The 21,383-nt window shown below is 38.8% G+C and overlaps 1 protein-coding gene across 4 annotated transcripts in view; it reads right to left on the bottom strand.

Moving 5' to 3' along the window:
* TBC1D4 (TBC1 domain family member 4) overlaps positions 1-21,383 on the bottom strand; it is a gene marked incomplete at its 5' end in the record, with an annotated part of 98,237 nt that overhangs the window by 25,843 nt on the left and 51,011 nt on the right. For all 4 annotated transcript variants that reach the window (XM_083885275.1, XM_083885276.1, XM_083885278.1 and 1 more), the window contains 9 exons: positions 373-599; positions 1,578-1,652; positions 5,152-5,271; positions 5,943-6,053; positions 6,841-6,932; positions 8,772-8,904; positions 11,450-11,554; positions 14,748-14,837; positions 16,171-16,773. In XM_083885275.1, coding sequence (XP_083741401.1) covers positions 373-599; positions 1,578-1,652; positions 5,152-5,271; positions 5,943-6,053; positions 6,841-6,932; positions 8,772-8,904; positions 11,450-11,554; positions 14,748-14,837; positions 16,171-16,773 — 1,556 coding nt within the window. The remainder of the gene's footprint in view (positions 1-372; positions 600-1,577; positions 1,653-5,151; positions 5,272-5,942; positions 6,054-6,840; positions 6,933-8,771; positions 8,905-11,449; positions 11,555-14,747; positions 14,838-16,170; positions 16,774-21,383) is intronic.

Below are 21,383 nucleotides of genomic sequence, written 5' to 3'. Positions count from 1 at the left end.
TTGCGAAGGGTCTGACTAACAAGACTGCCAAAAAGGCTCAGCTCAGAGGCAACAAATAAATAAATAAACAGATTGGTGCTGGCATCTGGCCGAATCATCAATTTGATGGATTGATGCCTCCACTGAACCCCTAATTCAGGCGACTTACTGCAAAGTACCAAACTACTTAAAGGCAGAGAAGACAGGCTGAAAATAAATAAATAAACGAACAAACCAACCCCAGAGAAGTGCAGAAACCAACCTCAACGGAGCTCCTTATGTACTTTGGCAGAAGCAGGGCTGTTGCAGCCTCTCCCAGGAGGCAGGCCGGTGAGGCTGGAGCACCGGGAGGGCAGGGACCGTGGGCGGGTGGCACGGCATGCCCCGACTCACCTGGTCGCCTCCACGCAGTTCTGCCGCAGCAGCGGGGAGCGGGTGCTCTGGGACCTCCCGTTCTGGAAGGTTATCCTCCGTCGGGCACTGGAGGGCGGGTGGCTGAAGGTGTGTGCACGCCTCCTGAACTGAGGGGAGTCCGAGCCTTCCTCGGGAAACGTCTGCCAGGCCGAGGACACGGGGGACGCTGGAGGAGTAGCTGGTGGAGAATCGCCCGGAGAAGTGTCCTGAAAGGAAGTGCTGGCGGAGTAAGGCCTGAGGCTCTGTGCCCTACGAGAGCTCTCACTTAACCCACGGGCAGCCAGCACCCGGGCACCAAAGCCTCTCCCCTTTCTGGGTCATGGCCTATTGTATGCTAATTATCACCCAAACCAGACATCCTTTGATAGCTCGCTCCAAACCAGCAGCGTCCTTCTTCCAAAAAGGGAAAGCGGAGGGAGGAATAAAACTGTATACGCAACACAAACAACACACTAATTACTCCAGGCATCCTCTCACAGGGATTAGCATTCCAGCTACCAGACTTCTGCCTCTTTCAGGAAAACACAGGAATGGAAAAGGCTAGGGAAACCGCTTTTAGCTAGTTTCCTCGACATATCGCGAGCATACTTCCTGTATCGTCACAGCGACATCCTGGAAGAGAGACTGTTATTGCACAGCCAGTTTATGAGTAACTGTAGCAGGAAAACCATAGCAGAATCTTCACCTCCTGGGAAAACCAGTAACCAACCCTCATGTGAGGTAAAACTTTAAAAACAGGAAATAAAAAGAAAGTGAACGGAGTTCCGCCCTCTTGCTGCCATACAGCATCCCCAACAGCTGGGCTTAGGTCAAAAATTCTTACTTCCCTAAAGACACTATTACTTACAGAAAGGATTCTTCACCTTCAGAGCACTTCCTTTTTTGAGACATGACCTTACCTAATTACTTCAGTAAAACAAGGCAGAAATCAGAAATTCCTTGCTTTTTGTAAAAGCAAGGGAAGTGTAGAATAAAAGGACTGGCAATCAGATAAAAGCTGAAGCTTTGAGTCAACATAAACCCCAGCTTTCTTACACCCTCTGCCTCCCAGTGGAAACATCTTTGAGTTTTGTAAGTTGATGTGCTTTGTTCTACTTCCTTCAAATTAAAGCGGAGTGCCGTATTCACGCTCCACTGACAGCCGTGTATGAAAATGCCAGTTTTAAGCTAAGCTCCTTACGTACTCTGTCAGAAGCCAGGCTGCTGCAGCGCTCAAAGCTGTCCACACTTCCCAGGCGGCCTCGCATTCTGTTAGCTCCCTAAAAAAAAAAAAAAAAAGGCAAGAAATTTAATTTCATTTGGTCTTTTTCCTCTTTTTCTGAAGGTTAAGCAAAGAGGGCAACACCTGCACAGGTGAACACAGGCACAGGACAGTTCAGGCATGTGACATGTGACATAAGACCACAGGTCATGGGTCAAGCACTGGACTTTACAAAAAGTGGTATCTTAAGCTGGCCAAACTGCATCTTCTCCCACACTGCTACCAGGAGTTTCACACCTGCAGCTCTATTGTTTGAGGCAAGTGAGTATTTCCTGACACTTCTGAGGCAAAGTAGCTAAGTTGGCTTAAACAGCTGAGTTCAAAACACTCCAGACTTCAGTACTGTGCATGCACTGCTCCTGATGGATGCCTCTGACACACTACAGTCCCATGAGATAGAGTTTATCAATATTGAAACATTTCAGACAAATTATGTCCACCTGGGCAAAAGGAGTAAAAGTACTAAAACTGCGGAGAAATGCTCCCTTGGCAGCAAATCCAGCCAAACAGCACCAGACAAAACAAGACTTTCCATTTAAAATGCAGATAAACCTGATGCAAATTTGCTAGAAATTTATGCTAAAGGATCTTTGCTGAATTTATAACAGTTCCATAAGTTTCATAAGAAAAGGCAATAGATCCACAACACTTCTGACTACCTTTCATTTTTAATGTTAACTCCCTGGTTGTGTTTGCTGTTGGAGACTTCTGACTGCTGAAGCAAGTTGCTTTCAGTACTGTACCAGGAGAAAAATAGCCTACATTTTAGAAAAACCACAGAGAGAGCTCCTCTTGGTATGCTTGCAACTCCAGGGGAAGTTTTGTCAACATCATCAGAATTTATTTACCCTACTTTTTCCTGGTAAGAGTTATTTTCAAGACTTAGAGTGCCTTTTAAGTACATTATCCCACTTAAGCGCATTACCAATAAATACTCTGCCTGAAGCATCTCTTCACTGAATCTCCCAAAAAACCAAGAGCAAAGTATAAGCTGGAAGCTTCTCACTACCTTTGAAAAAGTACACTTTTGGCACTGTAAGAAGGACTTTTTGGTTAAGAAAGAACAACAACAGAAGAGGTTAGTGCAGCATGGAATGGATGAAATTTGTTCAAGAGGTCAAAGAGAGGTTATATTTATTTCTCAGAGGTACCTCATTAGGAAGCCTGTTTTTGGTACAAATCTCACAAAAATAAGATCAGCCAGAAAAACAAACAAGTGAAGAAGTGACATTCCTCTGGGACTATGTGAAGCCAAGGCACAGAAACCAACATGTTTCCTAAGGCAAGTAGTGAATGGCTTAAAATGTCACTTGATGCTATTTACCTAGCTAAGACACCATCCACTTAAAGTGTTCCTAGGTACTGGTCACATACTTCTTTCTTTCTAACTTTCCTAAGATTGAGGCTAAGACTCTCCCCAGCTTATACTGGCTTCTAACTTTTCTTTAAAAATTTTTTATCTATAAAAAGATGCTGAATGCCACTTTTAAAAAACAAAACAAATTTAAGTTCTTTCTTGGTCTCTCTGTTACTAAATGTACTTTTAAATAAAGATGGCAACTCATGCATAATTAGCTCTATTGCATGAATACCATCTGCATCTGACCTAAGGAAAGGAAATCCCACTACACCAATAAATAACTTTAAGAATTAACCATGATCTGTTAGGCTTGTGATAGCCTGATGAAGAATAAGAACTACTGAAACATTCATTGTATATCACATGTATGCACATCACATACAGCACACCTGCGCAGAGACACTTGTATGTACCTGCTTTAAACAAATGATTAGTGGCTGAGCTGCACTCCAAGTAATTTTCCTGGGTCTTGCACTGTGTAACCTTTAGGTGGATCTGCAAGGATGAGCCCCTATGTGTATCATGACTCACTGCAACATACTCCTGATTTATTGTAATGTCAAGGTAAAGATGAGATGACTTTTCTCACAATTGCAAACCTGCTTCATAAACAGCAAGCTTGAAATGGCCTTACTTCTGACTCAGGTGTCCCCTTCTCTTGAACTCAATCATGGGCTGTGGTAGAGCTTTATATTATAATATGCAGCTTGCCTCAGTGGCCCTGGTGAGAAGAAACATACCATACCAAAACCCCCTAACATCTATTTATAAGAAACTTCCATTCAGATATTTTTAAATTTAAGCAATGCATTTCATCCAAATGACTTTTCCTTGACCTGACTGGAGTGCCAGCATGGCTGTAAAAGCTTTATTTCAGTGATGACTTGTTTCACAGCCACCACAGGGTTAGTGACCCACCACTAGAGCTAGATCACTTGCTAGTCACATGTTCCTTAGATGTGGAAAAGAAACCAGACACATCAAAGGCATGATAGTAGCTGTCACCATTTGATGATATTCCAAACTGCTGAAATTACACGGATCTTCTGGCAGCCATCACTCTTTCAGTCTCTTTTACATACTCACTTTTTCTCTCTCTCCATATTCAGACCAAGTCCCTAGTCTGTAAAATCTGCTACACAAGAGGTCAAATCTGACCATAAGAGTTTAATGCTAGTTTCAGTCCTAGATCAAATTGACATCTACCTGTAAATTCTAAGGATTCTCTTTGGCTAAGAGTATTCAGTTTCCTTTATAGGGAACACCTATGACATCCTACATTTGTAGGTTACTTTATGACATATCCATGTAAGCTGTAGGACAAATGCAACTTAGTGCTTTTGAAGTTATATTAAGCAGAAGGAGCTTAATGTCACTGGTCCAAATTATCCCATACTCTGCTCATCACATTTCCTCTGTAATGACACATTGGATTCCAGGCACACAGCCTTCTTCAGATCCTTCTCTATATGCCTCTTCTCTGACTCACCCTTCTGAGCAGAGGACACTAAGCAAAACTTGTCATTCAAACTTCTTTACCAGAAGACTACTTAATCTAAGAGAGTTGCAGTGATCATCCCTGATTTTACATCATATCTGGCTAGGAACATTAAAATTAAGGTCAAGTCACTTTTTAAGACTATTGTTTTTCATTCCCCTGTAAAAGGAACTTTGTTACTAGTTTCTAAAGATTCTTGGTGCCTAACATGGGCAATTGTAACTATGAGCTGGAAGATATTACTTCTCAAAATAGAGAGATTGTCCATATATGCAGGCACATTTATTCACACTTTGCAAAACCAATACCATGTCTCTTTATGGGATCATGCAACCATCCTGAATGAATTTTATTCTGAAGCAATACATCCAACAATACTCAGCTAGCACACTTGCCACCTACAATGAATATTCATTATTCAGAAATTTGTCTTTTTTCCACTCAATATGTGTGGTCTTACAGTAAACTTTCTAGTACAGGTAAGTCACAATCGACCCAGCTGTAACTCTCAGATTTCACAACAAGGATATTGCTTCATTAAGGATTTATCAGACTGAGGACAAAACAAAGAAAAATCTGATAGGTCTTTACTATCAAGGATATCTGGGACAGCTGATGATAATGAGTTGTTAAACTTACCCTTGAGAAGATATTTTCCAGAGAGCTAGTCAAGGATTTTTTTGCCTTATTTTTCAGAATGTCAAGTTTAAACCGGCCACCACTGGTGGTGTTTTCTGGAATTGCACTGTTAGAAATGACCTGTTGAAACGAGCAAGGACAACATTCAGCTTCAGCAATTCTTTTTTATTAATTGTGAAGACTATTTCCAAAGACCAGAGCAGAACCAGACTGCAAGAAACAAAACAAAATACCCTTGGCCTTATTAAAAAAAAAAAAAAAAAATCAACACAAACACACTACCCTCCTTCCAAAAAGAACCCCAAACAAAAAACCAAAACGGTCTCAAAACAAACAAATAAACCCACAGTTAAAGACACATTCCATCCCAAAGACTATATTGCAAGAGTATACCAATTTAGCAATACTGTTGTCTATTTCCTTTGCAAGGTAACTTCACAGTTTAAACTAAAACTGATGCCCTCTTCATCCCTACTCTTCCTAGATATTATTGCCTGGCCATGGGGATCAAAGAGGAAAGAAAAAAAAGAGTTATCCTCACACTATAAGGGAATACAGACAAAAAATTAATTGGTTGTCTTTCTTCCTGTCGTGTCCCCTCAAGTCATAAAACCCAGGCAAGCCACTATAAATTAAAGCAGATTTTTTTTTTCCCTGCATAGTCCTTTCTTAATTATAACACCCAGCTTCAGGTACTCCTGAAAAAATCTAGCAGTGGTCCTACAAGTAATTAGGACAGCATTTGAATAGGCTGGGAAGGGGGAGAGGAATAACACAAAACCAAGCTTTACCGATGGCGCTTCCCCAATGTGGATGTGTGTTTTCTGCTTAGTCTCACAGAGCTGACGGAGATGCAAGATCACAAGTTCATTTTCTTCCTGGTCATTGTCAGGCTTCATTTTCTGTCAGTAACAGCAAAGAAAGGAGTTTGTCTTTCAAGTCATGATTTGTTTATTTTTCCTTCTTCTGTAGGTATTCCTTGAAATTAATATAATGATACACCAAATGCCAGAATGCACCGTTATTATGTCAAATTGCAATTCTGTCTGTGTGTCTTCACACTCCAGAGCAAGATAGAACAAAAACTGAAAAATGTTGCAGGCTGTAGAGAGAAGGGAGCCTCACCCCCGTACATTCTGTTTTTTAAGACTGTCTGTTACTATACAGCCTTCTAAGTGGCAGAAGGAAACCAAGCCACTCTATTCTTCAGGAATGCAAGAGGAGCACAGCCTTTGGAAGCCTAAATCATTGTATACTTCATCCACTAGAGTACATCGGCTTACACCAGAATGTTGTGCCAAAGTCAAAAAAGACAAATTCTCTAAATGCCAGAGATGTTCCTGATATTCACATGTCCCTCCTGCTCTCAACTACTCCCACATCACTTTCAAGCCAGGAAACGTGTTTGCAGATGAAAAACTAAGCTCTGAACAACAAAAAAAAAAAAATATATACTCTACATAAGAACACAGAGTATCTCAGCAAATTTGGGAAATAAAACTTTTCCAACAGCAGTGTACCACACATGAGGTTAAGCTGGAGCATGCTCTTTCAGTATGATTTTTGGTGGAAAAATAATAAATTCTAGATCAACTACACAACAAACCAAACAAATCAAAAGGAAAAACATCTGGTCCATTTTATCATGGTTTTTTTTCAAATTAGGTAGAACAGCTTCTAAGGTATTACCTGAACACGCTCAAAAATGTCTGCTTGCTCATTGTCAGTTAGTGATGACAGATGTCTCTGAATTACAAGTTTAGCTCTTGGTGGATAGAGTCCTAGGAAAAGAATGGACCATTAAAGATTCTCAAATGATCTCTCAAAACACTTTGAGAAAAATGACAGTAGAAGATATAAAGCTGCATTTGAATTTATACAACTTAAATGTATATCCAATGCATACATGGTACAAAATAATTGAGGTTTTGCTAAACCACATGGCTTTGTCTCCTTTCTTTAGCAGCAAAAATATAACCAGCAGCAGCTAAATGGCTGGCTCCTGTGTAAAAGGTTGTGCACCCTACCCCACCAATGGTTTCTGTCCTAATGCCAAGAGATCACTGACCGCTGGAAGCCTGATAACTGTATGGGAGAGGAGAAGGAAAGGAACAGATCAGGTTATAACGGGAGAGATAATCAATACATAGGATACTTGGAAGTTTTCAGATGCTTTTAACTGAAAACTTTAGATGCTTTCTGCCCAAGGAAAGGATGGGGTAGAGGTCATACCAGAGAACTGAAGACACTTTTAAAAGCAAGAACAACATAAACACTGTAAGAATAAAGGTAAGAATTTCTGATAGTCGATAAAGTGCACAGTTTGTCACAGAGGTAATTCTAGGAAGCTACAAAAAATGTGAATGAAAACAAATATCAAACAAACATCAAACCAGATGAAGATTTTTTTTTCCATCTAAGGTAGATATCATTCATAGAAAATTGCAATCAGAACAAATAAAATATTTTTTTCAAAAATGCAGCTTTAGGTTTGATTTTGCTCAAAGCAGATAGGTAAAAAAAAAAGCAGATAGACTCAAAGCAGAGATGAGTAAAAAAAAGGGACACTAAAAAAAGTTTTTTAGTCACAGAAAACAAAGTTTATGAAACTACTACTACTACTACAGTACTCTAGTTGTTGCCCCAAGACAGATTTAATTTTTATACTGGGTACTTTTCAAGTTACTTACGCTGCCTTATACAGCAGCCTCTAGAGTTTATTATTTACAGAAAACTTTCCCAGCTTAACCACTTCTGAATACTTGTTGCTAAACCTGGAAACTGTAAGTCATGGCCTAGCAAAATTTCACCCCACTAGGATTTTACATTTGACTTTTCATCCACCAGAGGGAACCAAGTGGCAACAGTGACTTTCGATGAATGGGAGAACAGTAAATATCAAGCATCCCCATAACCACACCAAAAAATACAAGATTATTTGCTTTTTGTAACATACTTGCTGCTTTTTTTTTTGTTTGTTTGTTTTTTTTTCATACAATACTTTGCAAGGACACATAGAAGAGTGACTATAAAAATAGGAACCTAACTTTTAAAAAGAACTTCTGTGACTTTTTGCATGTGTTCTGGCATACTTCATTTCCAGTGACACTACAAAAGTTTATCTATTCATATCTGAAGTCAGGCAGTTGCCTTAACTTTCTTTATTGGATATTAATCTCCTAACTTAATAATTTATTTTCCCATAATATAACTAGATTTTGAAGTGTGTGACGGAACAAACACAAAGAAGGAAAAAATAACCCCACACAGGAAAGAAGGAACACACAGGAAAGAAAGATCCTTTTTGATCATGAATGTCTTTTTATGAGTCATTATGAAAGCATGCAACTTGATTTAAAAAAACCCAACAAAAAACCAAGACAAATGGAAGGTCAACTGGTGAGTTTTGCTGCTCTGCTTAAGAAAGGTACGATGATGAAAGAATATGTATTTATAACAGAAGCTACACTATATTCTGTTGCAGTATCATTATTGCTAACATGCCACCTAAATATAGAGAATGCAAAGTGACAATACTTTTCCCTCTGCTCTTACATTGTCTAAGTTATTCCTCTAGAAAAATCAGCAAACCACAATCAAAAGATAAACTCAGTTGCTACCTTCAATTCTTTCACAAAGCTTGTGCAATGAATGCATTGGGCATGCCTCACACAGTTTAATCTGCGTCTTGGCATTCTGCAGGGCTGCAGCAGTGCTGAAGGCTTGCTTCAGGGTCAGCATTACCTCATCAACCTATATGGGAAGGAGGGAAAAGAGTATATAAACAAAAATACATGCCATATACAAAATTAGATTTATAAATCACATCTCAGACAGGTGCTTTACAATTAAAGGAAAAGACAAAACCATACAAACCCATTTGCTGTTTTCTAAAGAGATCAAGGTTGAATTCCCAGCTTTCTGCCTTTTCTGTAGATGATCACCATCTTTAAGTTCTGCCAGACAGTGTAATTTTGAAGTGTAACTGCAGCTACTCAAGCTTACTGGGAAAGCACCCACTATTTTAAGAAGCTGCAAGTGAGAATTTTTTGTCTTGAATATATGCTGGCTAAATAAAAAACATAAATTTCTTTAGCTTCAAGTCTCTCCTGTAAACTGCACATGTTCCCTCTTAACCTCTGTCCTCCCACCACTAAAGCATTTTAGCACCAACCCCCACAGACCCACCCCTGCTGCCAGACAGGAGCTTCCTACAGCAGTTCACTTTTCTCCTGTATACCAGACTGCCTACCAGCTTCATTACAATCATTACATATCCTTAAGTGCTACTGGCCTGCCCTGCAGTCTGCCCTGATCTGTCCTCTGCTGCCACCACAAACACAGCAGGGCTGTGTTCCCACTTACCAGCACTAGAAAAGCCCAGCTTGTATCTAAGAAAGGTTGAGCTCACAGCATTTATCCACATTCATTCCAATATGCTCCCAGAGCTGGCATACAAAGCACTTGGAGTTCCCCTCTCTGTATTTCAGGGGAATACAATGCTTATTAAAAGCTGTTTGCTCAGTCTCAGCATGAGCAAGGAAAGAGAGAGACAACAGCAGCTTGAGAACAATTTTAGGAACAAAATCAGTGTTCTACTTCAGAATCATGTCCTCACTCTGCTTGTTACTTTATTTTATAAGCAGGAAGAAGAAAACTGAAATATTTGAGATCAAAATCATGCAGTTTAACATTAAAAACATACCAACCTTTCTGAGAATCTGTCACTTGGGGACGGGGGGAAATAAGTAGAAAAGGAACCTGAGTGTAGAAATTTGAACTAGTTTGTGTCCCAGTACATCTAGGTTTGTTTTGTTTGCTTTAAACCTTGCAGTTTTAAGCATTAGCAATGATTTCTTTGTGCTTTCCCTTCTTAGCAATAAAGCAGAACACTGAACAGTGAATGTCCCTCTTGCAACGTGGACTGGTAAGTTTTTTAAGTTGCTGCAATCCTTCTCCAATGCAAGATTTAGAGAACAGTGCTAAGCATACGGATTATGACTACCCTATAAGAACTACAGCACAAACTGTAACTAGGCTTGGAGTAAATATACACAAGTCTCCCAACACAGCCTGCCTACCAGTGGAGAATCTGGAAAGCTCTGCCCTGCCACAGTCAAACTGCCACCAGGATGCGAGTGATTGCATCTGAAAGTAGCTCAGGAATGTTTATTTCATATGGCAGAGTGGGCATACCCACATGTATCAGTACGAGAATAAGCGAAGAGGTTCATAAAAACATTTTAAACACCACTTAAGCCTTTGAATTATACATTGTCAGATTTATCAACAGGTCAGATACAACATTTTCTGTTAGTACAATGATAAAGCTGATTTCATAGCAAGCTCCCATTTTGACAAAAATGCAGCCTCAGCTGCCATTGTACATCTAGAGCTGTTAGCTTTTGAAGTTTTATTGATGTAAATCTATTCACTCTCAAGCTAGTTAGTCAATGGATTAACAAATTATATTTTCAGATAGTCAGAAAAGTGATTTTTAAGTTTATCTGAGAAAGAGTTAGCAGCTGTTACCAGTGCTAACAAACAAACAGAACAAACATGTTTCAGAACAGGAAACAACGTCTTTTAAAGTGTCACAGTTTTAAAGTAAAAATGGAGTAGTCAAAATTATTTCCGGTATGTATTTCACACTATTAAGCTACCTGTTATCAGTAAAATCAGTGGCATCTGGAACTTCAGTTAATTGATACATACTATATTCAGTGTCCAATGTATTTTTTTATATTTATATACATCCACAAATACTATGCTTTTCTTTTTCTGTGATCAGATGCTGTTATTTTCTTCTCCTGAGGAACAAAACAGACTACAGGGAAAAAGCTAAAGCCAGATGTAGGCTTAAGATAGATGCAGGATCAGCCAGTAGTTAAAACTAAAGGGTGTGATTGGGTTTTATCATCAGGTTTGTTACTGATTCAACATACGTCTTTACATGTTTAATGGAGAACCAAGTCTCTCAACAGCTAGAACGGGAAGAGTTACAATGAAATACAGAGCCCAAATATACTCACAGTCCATGTGCACAAACACACCCATAGGGATTCATCTATTTGTTATTGATATATGCATCAGCAGGGTAGCAGGATGTGGCTGTGTATGAACAGAATGCACGCATTTCCTATTGCAAATTTGCATGTGCACAGCTGACGCCTTGCACCCAAGCAGATGTGAACACTGGGGCTCAGCTGACACAGCAGAACAACACAGACTCCTATAATTCAGGAAATGCCTTGGAAATGCTCTGATGAAATTGTTAGGATCACTAATAAATACTCACCAGAGATTCACTTGCACACTGGAACACATAGCAAACATACTGGCTTAACCCAGATTCCACAGATTCCCGGCAAATAAAACCAAAGTGATCAACGTGTTTTATACCCTAAAAGAGTTTAAAAACAGCATTAGTGAACTATTTTATTAACAGGTTTAGTTTCCAAAAATTTGAATTTTAAAATTTGAACTATAAATGCATACTCCTAATGATCTATTTTACAAGTAGGACAATTACCTTTTGAATTGCTTTTTGTATTTAAGTTATATAAAGATCTTTATATAATCAAAACCAAAGTTACACAGCAATCAACATGGACCAGAATTTATTCCATTAGCAAAACTGGATTTTCAGGGAAGCAAACTAAAGACTGCCAGGTTATATTTGGAATTGTGTCCACAGTGAAAATTTGCTATTATAAGCCCATGGTAAAAAACAGAATTGGAGAAGTATCAGGGTAGCAGCAGACTCTTGCTTTCCTGTCATATATGTTAGGACAACACACAAAAAAGAGAGAGAGAGAAAAGAAAAAAAAGGAGGGAATGAGTGGCAACATACAGAATTCCAACTATATTCTGAATTTTTTTTTTTAAACTGAGTTACATACCTGAAGTTTCAAGACTTACTATTACTATTCAAGACACACTATTACTGACACTTTTTTCCAAGCTTGACAGGGAACGCTGCCTTGCTAAAAACAGCACTGAGAAGATCAAAGACAGCTGCTTCCTAAGAAGCACTATATTCCCAGTCTCAATTCGTGGAACATGACTCACTATTGTTAAAGCTTTTGCCAATGCTTTTATCATCTGAGTATGGTAATAGTAGATTTTCTCTAAATGAAAGCCTAATCCCTCCAGTTCAAATACAACAAAAGTCAGAACACGGCTGCTTGGATCCATCTCCAAAGAAAACACCTATATCATAAAAGACAAGGAGGCAAAGCAACTTGCCTGTCACTACAGAAAACACTTTAGACAAAATTGGAAATGCAGTACGTGACAGACTGAACTTATTGTCACTACACACTGTTGTTTTTAAAAACAGAATTCCAAAAGTCGTATCTGTGCCACTTAAGAGGTGCACAGGGTTGCTAAGATGACACAAATGTCATTAGTTGAAGCATAGTCCAATTAATCTTGACATCATTTTCTTGGGATATATGAAGTCTTCAAAAGCATAAAATAAAAAAGGTCAGATGTATACACATGTTGATCTATAGAACAGCGAAGTGTTGACCTCTGTTTTGCAAGAAAACATATTTATTAAAGGTGGTTTGATGAGATGCCAGTTCCCTCCTTACTGACAGTGCCTGAACAAGTCTACCACTGTCTTGACTTCTCAGTCTCCACAGAACATTTCAGGGGGGAGACAGATGTGACACTTGCCCTACTGAAGCAGAAATAGGACAGCATGTTCCTAAATCAACAGTACTTCCATCACATTTCTTTAAGACGGTGGCTTTAAGAGGTCATGACCAGAGAGTCAAGTTTTGTGCTGTTCTGGATTCCCTCAAGGGGAAGGCTGCAACAAGAAAACTTCTACAGCTATTTGATATCTGAGTTTAGACTGCACAGAGGTTTATCATCAATTACATCTGCTGCCTGACAATTATAAAGAGTGTGGATAATTACTTGAACGCAGCAGCTTAACCATGCTTAAGCTATGGGATAGAAAACACCTTTATTAGACCAGACAAAGAGAATCCAGAATGCAATCTGGCAGCAACATCTCCTTTTCATTGTTTCTAAAGCTTGGAAAGACAAATATTCCTAAGCCACAGTTGCACAATACATAGTAAATCATTGCCCTATAATTCCGTAACAGAGGAGCCCTGGGGCTAGCACCAAGTTCTTCAAGGAAGTACTAATGAGATTTATACAACCAATGCTCAGTCTTGGACAAATTAATATTTTATTTAGTTGAACACAGAAACCCCTTGACTTCTCTAAAGTAACTGTTTCACATAAAAAACCCAAACAAGCAAACAAAAACAAACAAAGCCCCCAAAGTATTGTGACTGTCTGAGTTATTCAAGAATGCAAAGTAACAGAAGCTTTGCCTTAAATTAAAGTGAAGAGGTGGAGTAGAAAACATCTCCAAAGCCCACCACACAGAATTACCTGACACTATTTACTGTACAAAGTCATTTTCCTGAAGGAAAGCTGGGTCTTGAAGGTTTTCCATGGTCTTACTGGTCACCATACTTTAAAGGCAGCAGAAAAAAGGTTGTCCCCACTTAGGACCATTTTGTTTGACTATTGTAAGTATGTATATACAACCTAGGAGCCCAGCACCTAAAGTACTTGTAACTTCAAGTACACGCAAAAAGCAGGAGAAGACCCAAGTCGTCTGCAAATTCTGCTTTCCCTACCTCTTCATAATAGATCATTTTGATCTGTATTTATTAAAAAGCTATTACTACATTGCATGATTATACTATCCCACTCTGTTTTGCATTAGCTTTTTTCCTCTACCAAAAGCAATACAAATTGTAGTTAAAATGTAGAATCAATTTAAGGACTTGGACCTTTAGTTGGTAGCTTAACACTCGAGTTACAAGTATTGCTTATTCTTAATTTGTCTAAGCATTGGTGGCCCAGTCATGCAAGAGCAGACTTGCTATTAGCATTAAAATGAGTACACTTGGGGGTGAAATACAGGTTTAGAGAATGCCAAAAGTGTACTTTATACTAGAATTATCATGTTTAAGGAGGGCTGAAGTGATGATGTGGCATGGCAAATAAAAAGAGATAATAAAGTAAGACCTCAAACCAAAAAGTGTCTGTAGCAACTGGTGCAGAACAAGAGCAAGATGGAAAGGTGAACATCCTAGCCTTGATATTTAACTTTACAAGAAATAATTATTTATTACTGAACATAGCTAGGTACACCTATTGCCATATTCTCCAGAAGAAACGATGCAGGTGAACTGCTGTTTTCCTGAGGGTTTGATTTGATGCCCTCCTCCTTTCATTGTGAAGGCTTTCAGGAACTTATCTGCTCAGAAGCAGTACACTCAGAGCATCCTAAATGGAGATTAAACTGCTTCCAAAAACATATCCAATCCTCTCCCAAAGCAGAACAGTTAATACTTTGTTTGCTGACGAGTGATTGAAGTTGCTGCTATTACACAGCTCAGACTGGTTATTTTGCACTCGTATTTTCTGGACTTTTCTGGAAAAAGAATTCTACATTTCTTTTTTTCTCCTGCCTATAGACCAGCAAGGCAGCACAGCTGAAGAACAAATAAAACCTTTTTCTCCTGACGATCTACATATTGCTTCTTACTAATGCTTACCTGAGAACATGAGGAGATATCTTTAAAATTCTTTTCAAATACAACGGATTTGGTATCTGGACTGATGAGGTTAACTTCAAACCTTCCAACCTAAGGGAGAGAAAAATAAATATAATTTATGACTGTCTTGGGGGCAGAGCATTTACAGCAACAAAAATGTCAGAATCTCGCCCTTTCTTGTTCACATAGAGTACCTTTTGGCACAGCAGCTTAGTCAGCAGGAACAAGGGTGCCAGGATGCTGTAATTCTGCCTATATTGAGTAAGAATATTTCAGCAAGAACAATACACTCAGCTGAATAACAAAAACGACTTGGAAAAAACACAGCTTTTCTTCCCTACCCCCATCTTTTTTCTTCAAGTTATTATAGTCCAAAGATCACATGTTTGACAGACAATACTAAAACCTTTAGGAAACAATGTGGCTAAATTAAAAGCTGGAAAAAAACCTGGAATTCTTGGTTTTTAAATTATACCATAGATTAGCTGAGAAACTAAGATGATACTTTTTGGTTTGTACTAATTCCAAATGAGAAAGAGTAGGTTCTGTAGCAAACTACCTTTCAGCTTTCCCAAACTGCTTCTCAAGCCCATGGAATTTATTCTACAGGCTTCAGGGATTTTATCAGCTAAATCCTTTCATTACTAGTGATAAGCTGTGGCTTTCTGAAGAGCAATGCATTCTCACTTAAGTTATCATTTCCCCAAGAGAATAAAAAACAAGAATGATTCTTAAAACAAATGGAAAAACAAAAATCCAGGCATTTAGCCCACTGTTATTTTAAGGTCCAAAGATTTTTCCTTTTATGGGTCACCTCCTTAATGTGTCCTTCTGTTTTCTCAAAACAAGTTTTACAAAGATGTGAAACACACTTCAGGCAAGAGAAGAAATAACCATTGGAGTCTGAAGGAAGAAGCCTTCATTGCAGAGATGTCTGAATACTCATCTGGTAAAGAGGAGACATTAATACAAATTACCAAAAAGAGGCTGGCTCAAACACAAGGCTGTGGAAGTCTTATGTGAAGTTTTTTCTTTTTAAGTACACAAAAAAAGAGGTTTTGTTTGCATGGTAATCTTCATTAATTCTCTTTTTGAAAAAAATATTCATGTTTTTCAGCTAGGTCATAAATATCACCAACACAGACAATCCAGAACTGCATATAAAATAATTATTTCACTAAAAACTACTCCTTTAAGTGCTTACTCCATAAATAATTACTTTTTCTTAAAATCTGCCTGAGTCAAGGTGAAAAGTTCAGCTACTTGTGTTCCAATCATTTATGAACAGATATAAAAATATTTATGACAAATCATGAAGCCATACTGCATCCATATTACTTATCTTGCAAAACCTGTCTCAAACTGCACAGGGGAAGAAGAAACGGTATGAAACCAACAAGAAATTGCTTGTTCTAGAACACACCTGGAACAACATTGTCCTGTTCTTCTCAGAATCAGAGGGCTGAACATGACTGGGTGCACTTGCATGCCTCCTGCGGGACTGTATTTTCAGGTTTGTGTCGTGAACCCTTCTCTGCATCACTGCAGTGACACTGCTGCACCGGGAGCGAAACTCCTGCTGCTCATCAAAGCCAGAGTCCTCTAAAATCCTCTCTGGAAAGCTGCCACGAGTGCTGGCCAGGTTGGTCAAGTTGGTCTGGCTGCCAATTGTAAACATTGCAGTGTGCCCTGAAGTGCTGTTTGGGCTGTCCAGCTCCTCAAAGGGGCTGTTCAGAGGAGAAGCTGGCACATTTTCTTCACACAGGGGCAAGTCCAAACTCGACTCATTATTCCGCTGCTCGTTTAACAGTTTCAGGCGCTGGCGCTCGTGGAGACTGAATTTCTCTATGCAGTCGTCAATCAGTGTGGAGGGAGCTTTCTTGTGAGCCACTGTCACCTTTCCACAGTACAAGACCTCAAATTTTTGAGAGTCATAGAAGGCATCTTCACTATCCTTACTTGGTTTGGCATCTTCTTTCAGTGCTGCTTTAGAGACTTGTCTTATGCTGCTGATGACATCAGGAACCTAAGGGCAACAGTGTGAAAGGCCTTTTTAGTAACCACAAATTAGTCCGCAGAGACAGTGATGCATCAAGCATTTGTTAAGGTAAGTATTTACACAAGCTATTTCTCCAGCAGAGTGCCACAAGATTCTTGGCAAAGAATATAAAACCAGTAAAGTCTAAATTCTGTATGGACAATTTATGCAGAGGAAGTAGAGCAAATAATTTCTAATTTTTTTCCTGGACTGTCTTCCAGTACATAAGGTTTTAAATTACCAGAAGGTCAACTGGCAAATGTTCACATCTTATTTGTTTGTTTTTACTGAGACTACCTTCTCTTTTCCATTGTCCTCTGCCCACACTGGCATGTTTTACTGCTGTATTCTGTAAACAACCATCACTGTTCCTTTGTTTTTATTTTGCAGAGCCACTTACTCTATTCTTAAGGCTGTTTTGGGAACAGTTTTGTGGAAAAGAGACCAGCAATCTCCATCAGTTTCAACTGACAGTTTTGGAATAGAGGTAGCAAGAATATGGACATTTTACTGAAGTACCATGTACAGCTGCAATAGGTTTGACTTATCAACTATAAAAACCTTGCCCCATCCATCCTATGACACAGTTCACTTTAAGGTCACACTTCTCTGCTACCTCAGTCATTGTGCAATTAAGTGGCACACAAAAATCTCTCTTCTCCTCTCCACAACCCCTACTACACTTTGTAGGGCCAAACTGCACATCTCCAGAGGAAAGTCACAATTTCAGCCCTGTATCACACAGTCTTTCAAAGACACCTGGTTTTTCCTCCGTTTTATCCCAGTCACCCTGGGAGGAGTCTGCTTTCAGTACTAACATATTTAATATGTGAGCTTGTTTTTCATTTTGGCTTCACAAAAGAAAAAAAGGACTTGCCCAACTCTACTAACTGCAGCTCAGAGTGGTAATAGTTGCTCTTTTGACAGTAGCTACTCTTCTGAACCATACATCTTTCCCACATCCCATTTTCTCTAGAAGTACAATGAATGGCTTCACACTACATTCATTGAGGAAGTTACTAGTGACAATGAGATAGAATATCAATCCAATTTTCTTTCCAAGAGAAATCAGTTCTCAACATTCAACTAATCCAATATAATCAATCAACAACTTTTGTATTCTATACAGCTTCCTACTATAATATTTGATATTTTTCAAATATTTTTTTCTACTAAAAGAAGGTAACTTAAAAGTCACACCTTAATAAATAATCCATGCCCCTACAGTATCTCTTTCTTTGAGCCACATGATACCAGCTGAAGCTTGCTACTGAGGGAGCAATCTCATATACCAACACTTTTGCAAGTCACAGTGGAAAATTACCTCATCTTAATCCCCATCTCCCATTACACACTCCTCATCGCTTGGGCATTCAACTCAAATCTGCTTCCAGTTCATTTATTGCAAAATGAAGTTCAATTACCCTAAGGTCTGCTGACTGTTTGGCTTCTATCCCTTTAGATGTCATCATCATCTCACTTTTCAGTGAGGCTAAAAGTGAAGTCTAGATCTGACACAGATATGAGGGTGTAACTATTCTTCCCCCATTCTCACTGCCGGGCTGCTTTACCATCACCCAAGGTGCACTTCCTCCCAGCAATGGCAGTTCAGTTGGACATGCACAATCCTCACTTTGCACTTGCCTGTCTGTATTCCAAGAGGCAACACTTTTTCCACTGATTGGTCTCTTGTTCTCTCTATGGTCTGTGCTTAAACAAACTCTTGAGTTTAAATTCCTTCTCTATTTTAACAAAATTCACAAACTAGCTATTTTTTAATTAAAATTTCTCTTTTTAGAATCCAGAAGCTGTTCTGGATTATATACAGGGCAATTCACATATCTTTCTATTCAAAGTACAGTGACAAATGATAATACTATTCAAAATGCATACGTTTTACACACAATCAACTAGAGTACAACATTGTCGGCTGTTTAATCAGAAATTTAATTTTTTTAAAAAGTATACCATCATTTCCACTCCAACAACTGGGTTTTGCCTCCTGCTCATCACCTCTAAGACAAAAAAACTGGATATTACTAAGACTTTCCAAAAATACTCAATAGCCCCCCTAACCCATTCTTCTCCCTCTCTCCAATGTCCAAATAGGCTGGGGATAAGACACTACCAATTCTACCCTAACAGTAATACCCATCCATGCCCTCTTCTGTCAGAGATCTCCTTCACAAACACACAGAGTTTTAAGTAATTGCAATTCTACTTAGAAAAACCCACCACCTTAAGTATCCTGCTGTTTATCACTTTTATTTCCATATTTTCTAGATTGTGTATACTTTTCAGACACTAGTTTTTAAGGCACAAGTGTTCAGTATCTCTGCTCCTTAGAAAGTTTTTGCAATATATGAATTGCTACAGTATTTTCACTTGTGCATAGGGGAATCCTAGGATTAGAGCAGGGGTTTCAGCCCTCCTTATTCCTTAATGATAATCCTTATTCTCTGCTTTGTTTAGGTAAACTTTTTTACAGGCTATGTTATTGTTTTGGGTATTCCCTCATCAGCATTCTTTTTTTTTCCCAACCTATAGACAGAACTAAAATAAAATATCAAAGTGAACATTTTGAGACCTGTTTAATCTCTGTAATTATGAATAGTTTTCTTATATACAGATGAAGATAAAAACAATGTAATGCAGTACAGGGATGTCACAATTGATAACTAATCTGTCAGACAGCCCAGAAACAGTTCCAGATGCTCGTTAGTTGTTTCATGGGTAATCTCAGTAGCATGGTGTCAAAAACAGCTTCAAGTGTAACATTTAAGGTAGTTACTAACACTGCCAGGCTATTAGTTGTGCACATGAATTTTATTGGTCTTTAGTGGATAGGAGTAACTGTGTGCTGCTGCTGATGTACTCAGTGACTGACAGTGTGCCAGTCTGTGCTGTTAACCTGACCCTCTTCACTCCCAGAGTGATGCCTGCTTATCAAGAACCAAGAGTTACTTTTGAGATGTACCTGATCAGAGTACAGTATTTTTACGTAAAGATGTGACTGAGCAAAAACCCTAAGTGGGATCAAGTGGAATCTGAACAACAGTTTACATCCGTGTTTTCCTGAAATGCAAGATACAGGAAAAGTTACATAATTATCAAGCATACATCCCAGAATGGCCTTACACATTTCTTTGACATGTATCATCGGGTTTTGACATCTTGCTCCTCTGTGTATCAAGAAACCCCAGTCATAGAAGTTTCACCATCAAAGTTGTGTAATTCTTTTGGATTTGGATATTAGCTTATTATCTCTTAATGTCAAAATTGCAGGGCAAAGTTAGACAAGATAATAAGCAGAATGGAGCTTTTAGAATGCTGAATTACCTGAATGAAAATCCTTAACTACTTTTAGAAATCAGTTTAGGAATATTAAAACAATAGACTCCTGAAACACTCAAAACTTACTAATGAATTTCCAAGTTCTAGTATTTCCCTGCAGAAATCTCATTAAATCAAGTAGTCAGAGGGGAGAAATGCAATTCTTACTCCTAAAACCCACTGGGCCATTGACAATCTTCCTGGACATCTACTACCAGCTGTTACACTGGAGCAAAATTAAAAGTTAAAATTAAATGAGTTATTGTATAGATTTTCAATATTCACCTGAAAATAAAGAAATTAAATCCTTAAAATATTTAAGCAATTGATCTATTTAACAAACTTAGGTTTTTGTTGTTTTTATTTTGTCAAGTCTTGAAGACAGTTACACTAAGAAGAAAGACTGGATTAGACAGGGCTACACAGTGTATCAGGATGAGAGAGGCATATTTCCAGCCCAAACAAACTCTGTGGTAGGACAGTTCAAGAAGACAATTCTCCCAGACTTAGCCTCTCCTAAATCCCATGGTCTAGGGGCTTAGTATCTTTTTTCCAAATACTGTTGGACTGAGAAGGAAATTATTATGTTCCAAAGGGAGTTGCACAAGGCTTCTCAGTCCAGAGAGGCAGGAGATGATGGTGCAGTGCTGAAACAGCAGTTCTCAAATGTAGAAACAAAATATAGGGCATATGTATAGGTTTTATTCATGAAGTTTCCCTATACTGCTGAGTAGCAGCAGACTAGTTCATGAATCAGAACAAGGAAATTACTCTCTACTCCAATACACTTACTCCAATATGCTGGAACAGCACACAAAGCTTTCTCTAATGCAGCAGTGACCTCATGCTTAAGCAGTGACAGGCACACTGAACTTTCTCAGGTATTAATAACCTGAAACCAAACAAATTGTATCTGAGAACTTCAGGCAAGCTTTCTTCCCCTCCAGGATGCCAAGAGCATCCACGCCTGTCAGGAAAAAACAGCAGCATGTGTACTTTAACAGCTCTGAAAGAGCGCTCATAGTAACTCCTTGATCTCTAAACAGAGCCAAGAGAACTCAAGAGCAGAGATCCTTCCTCAAGGCCTGTTCCAAACAAGTGCAAATGCAAGAGGCCAATAAGACAAGGATGGACAGTGGGTACTGTGAGTACAAAACTAAACCTGTGATACTAGTTTGGCTCTTCAGTGAGAGCAACACTCTTTTTTTGTTGAGAAAAAACAATCCAAAAAAACAAACCCCAATACCAAAAACAACCAAACAAGA

This window comes from Zosterops lateralis (genome assembly GCF_965231275.1).
Source record: "Zosterops lateralis genome assembly, chromosome: 2".
In the NCBI taxonomy this organism is placed as follows: Eukaryota; Metazoa; Chordata; class Aves; order Passeriformes; family Zosteropidae; genus Zosterops; species Zosterops lateralis.
Note: the sequence above shows the minus strand (reverse complement) of the source record. Positions and strands in the feature narration are given on the sequence as shown.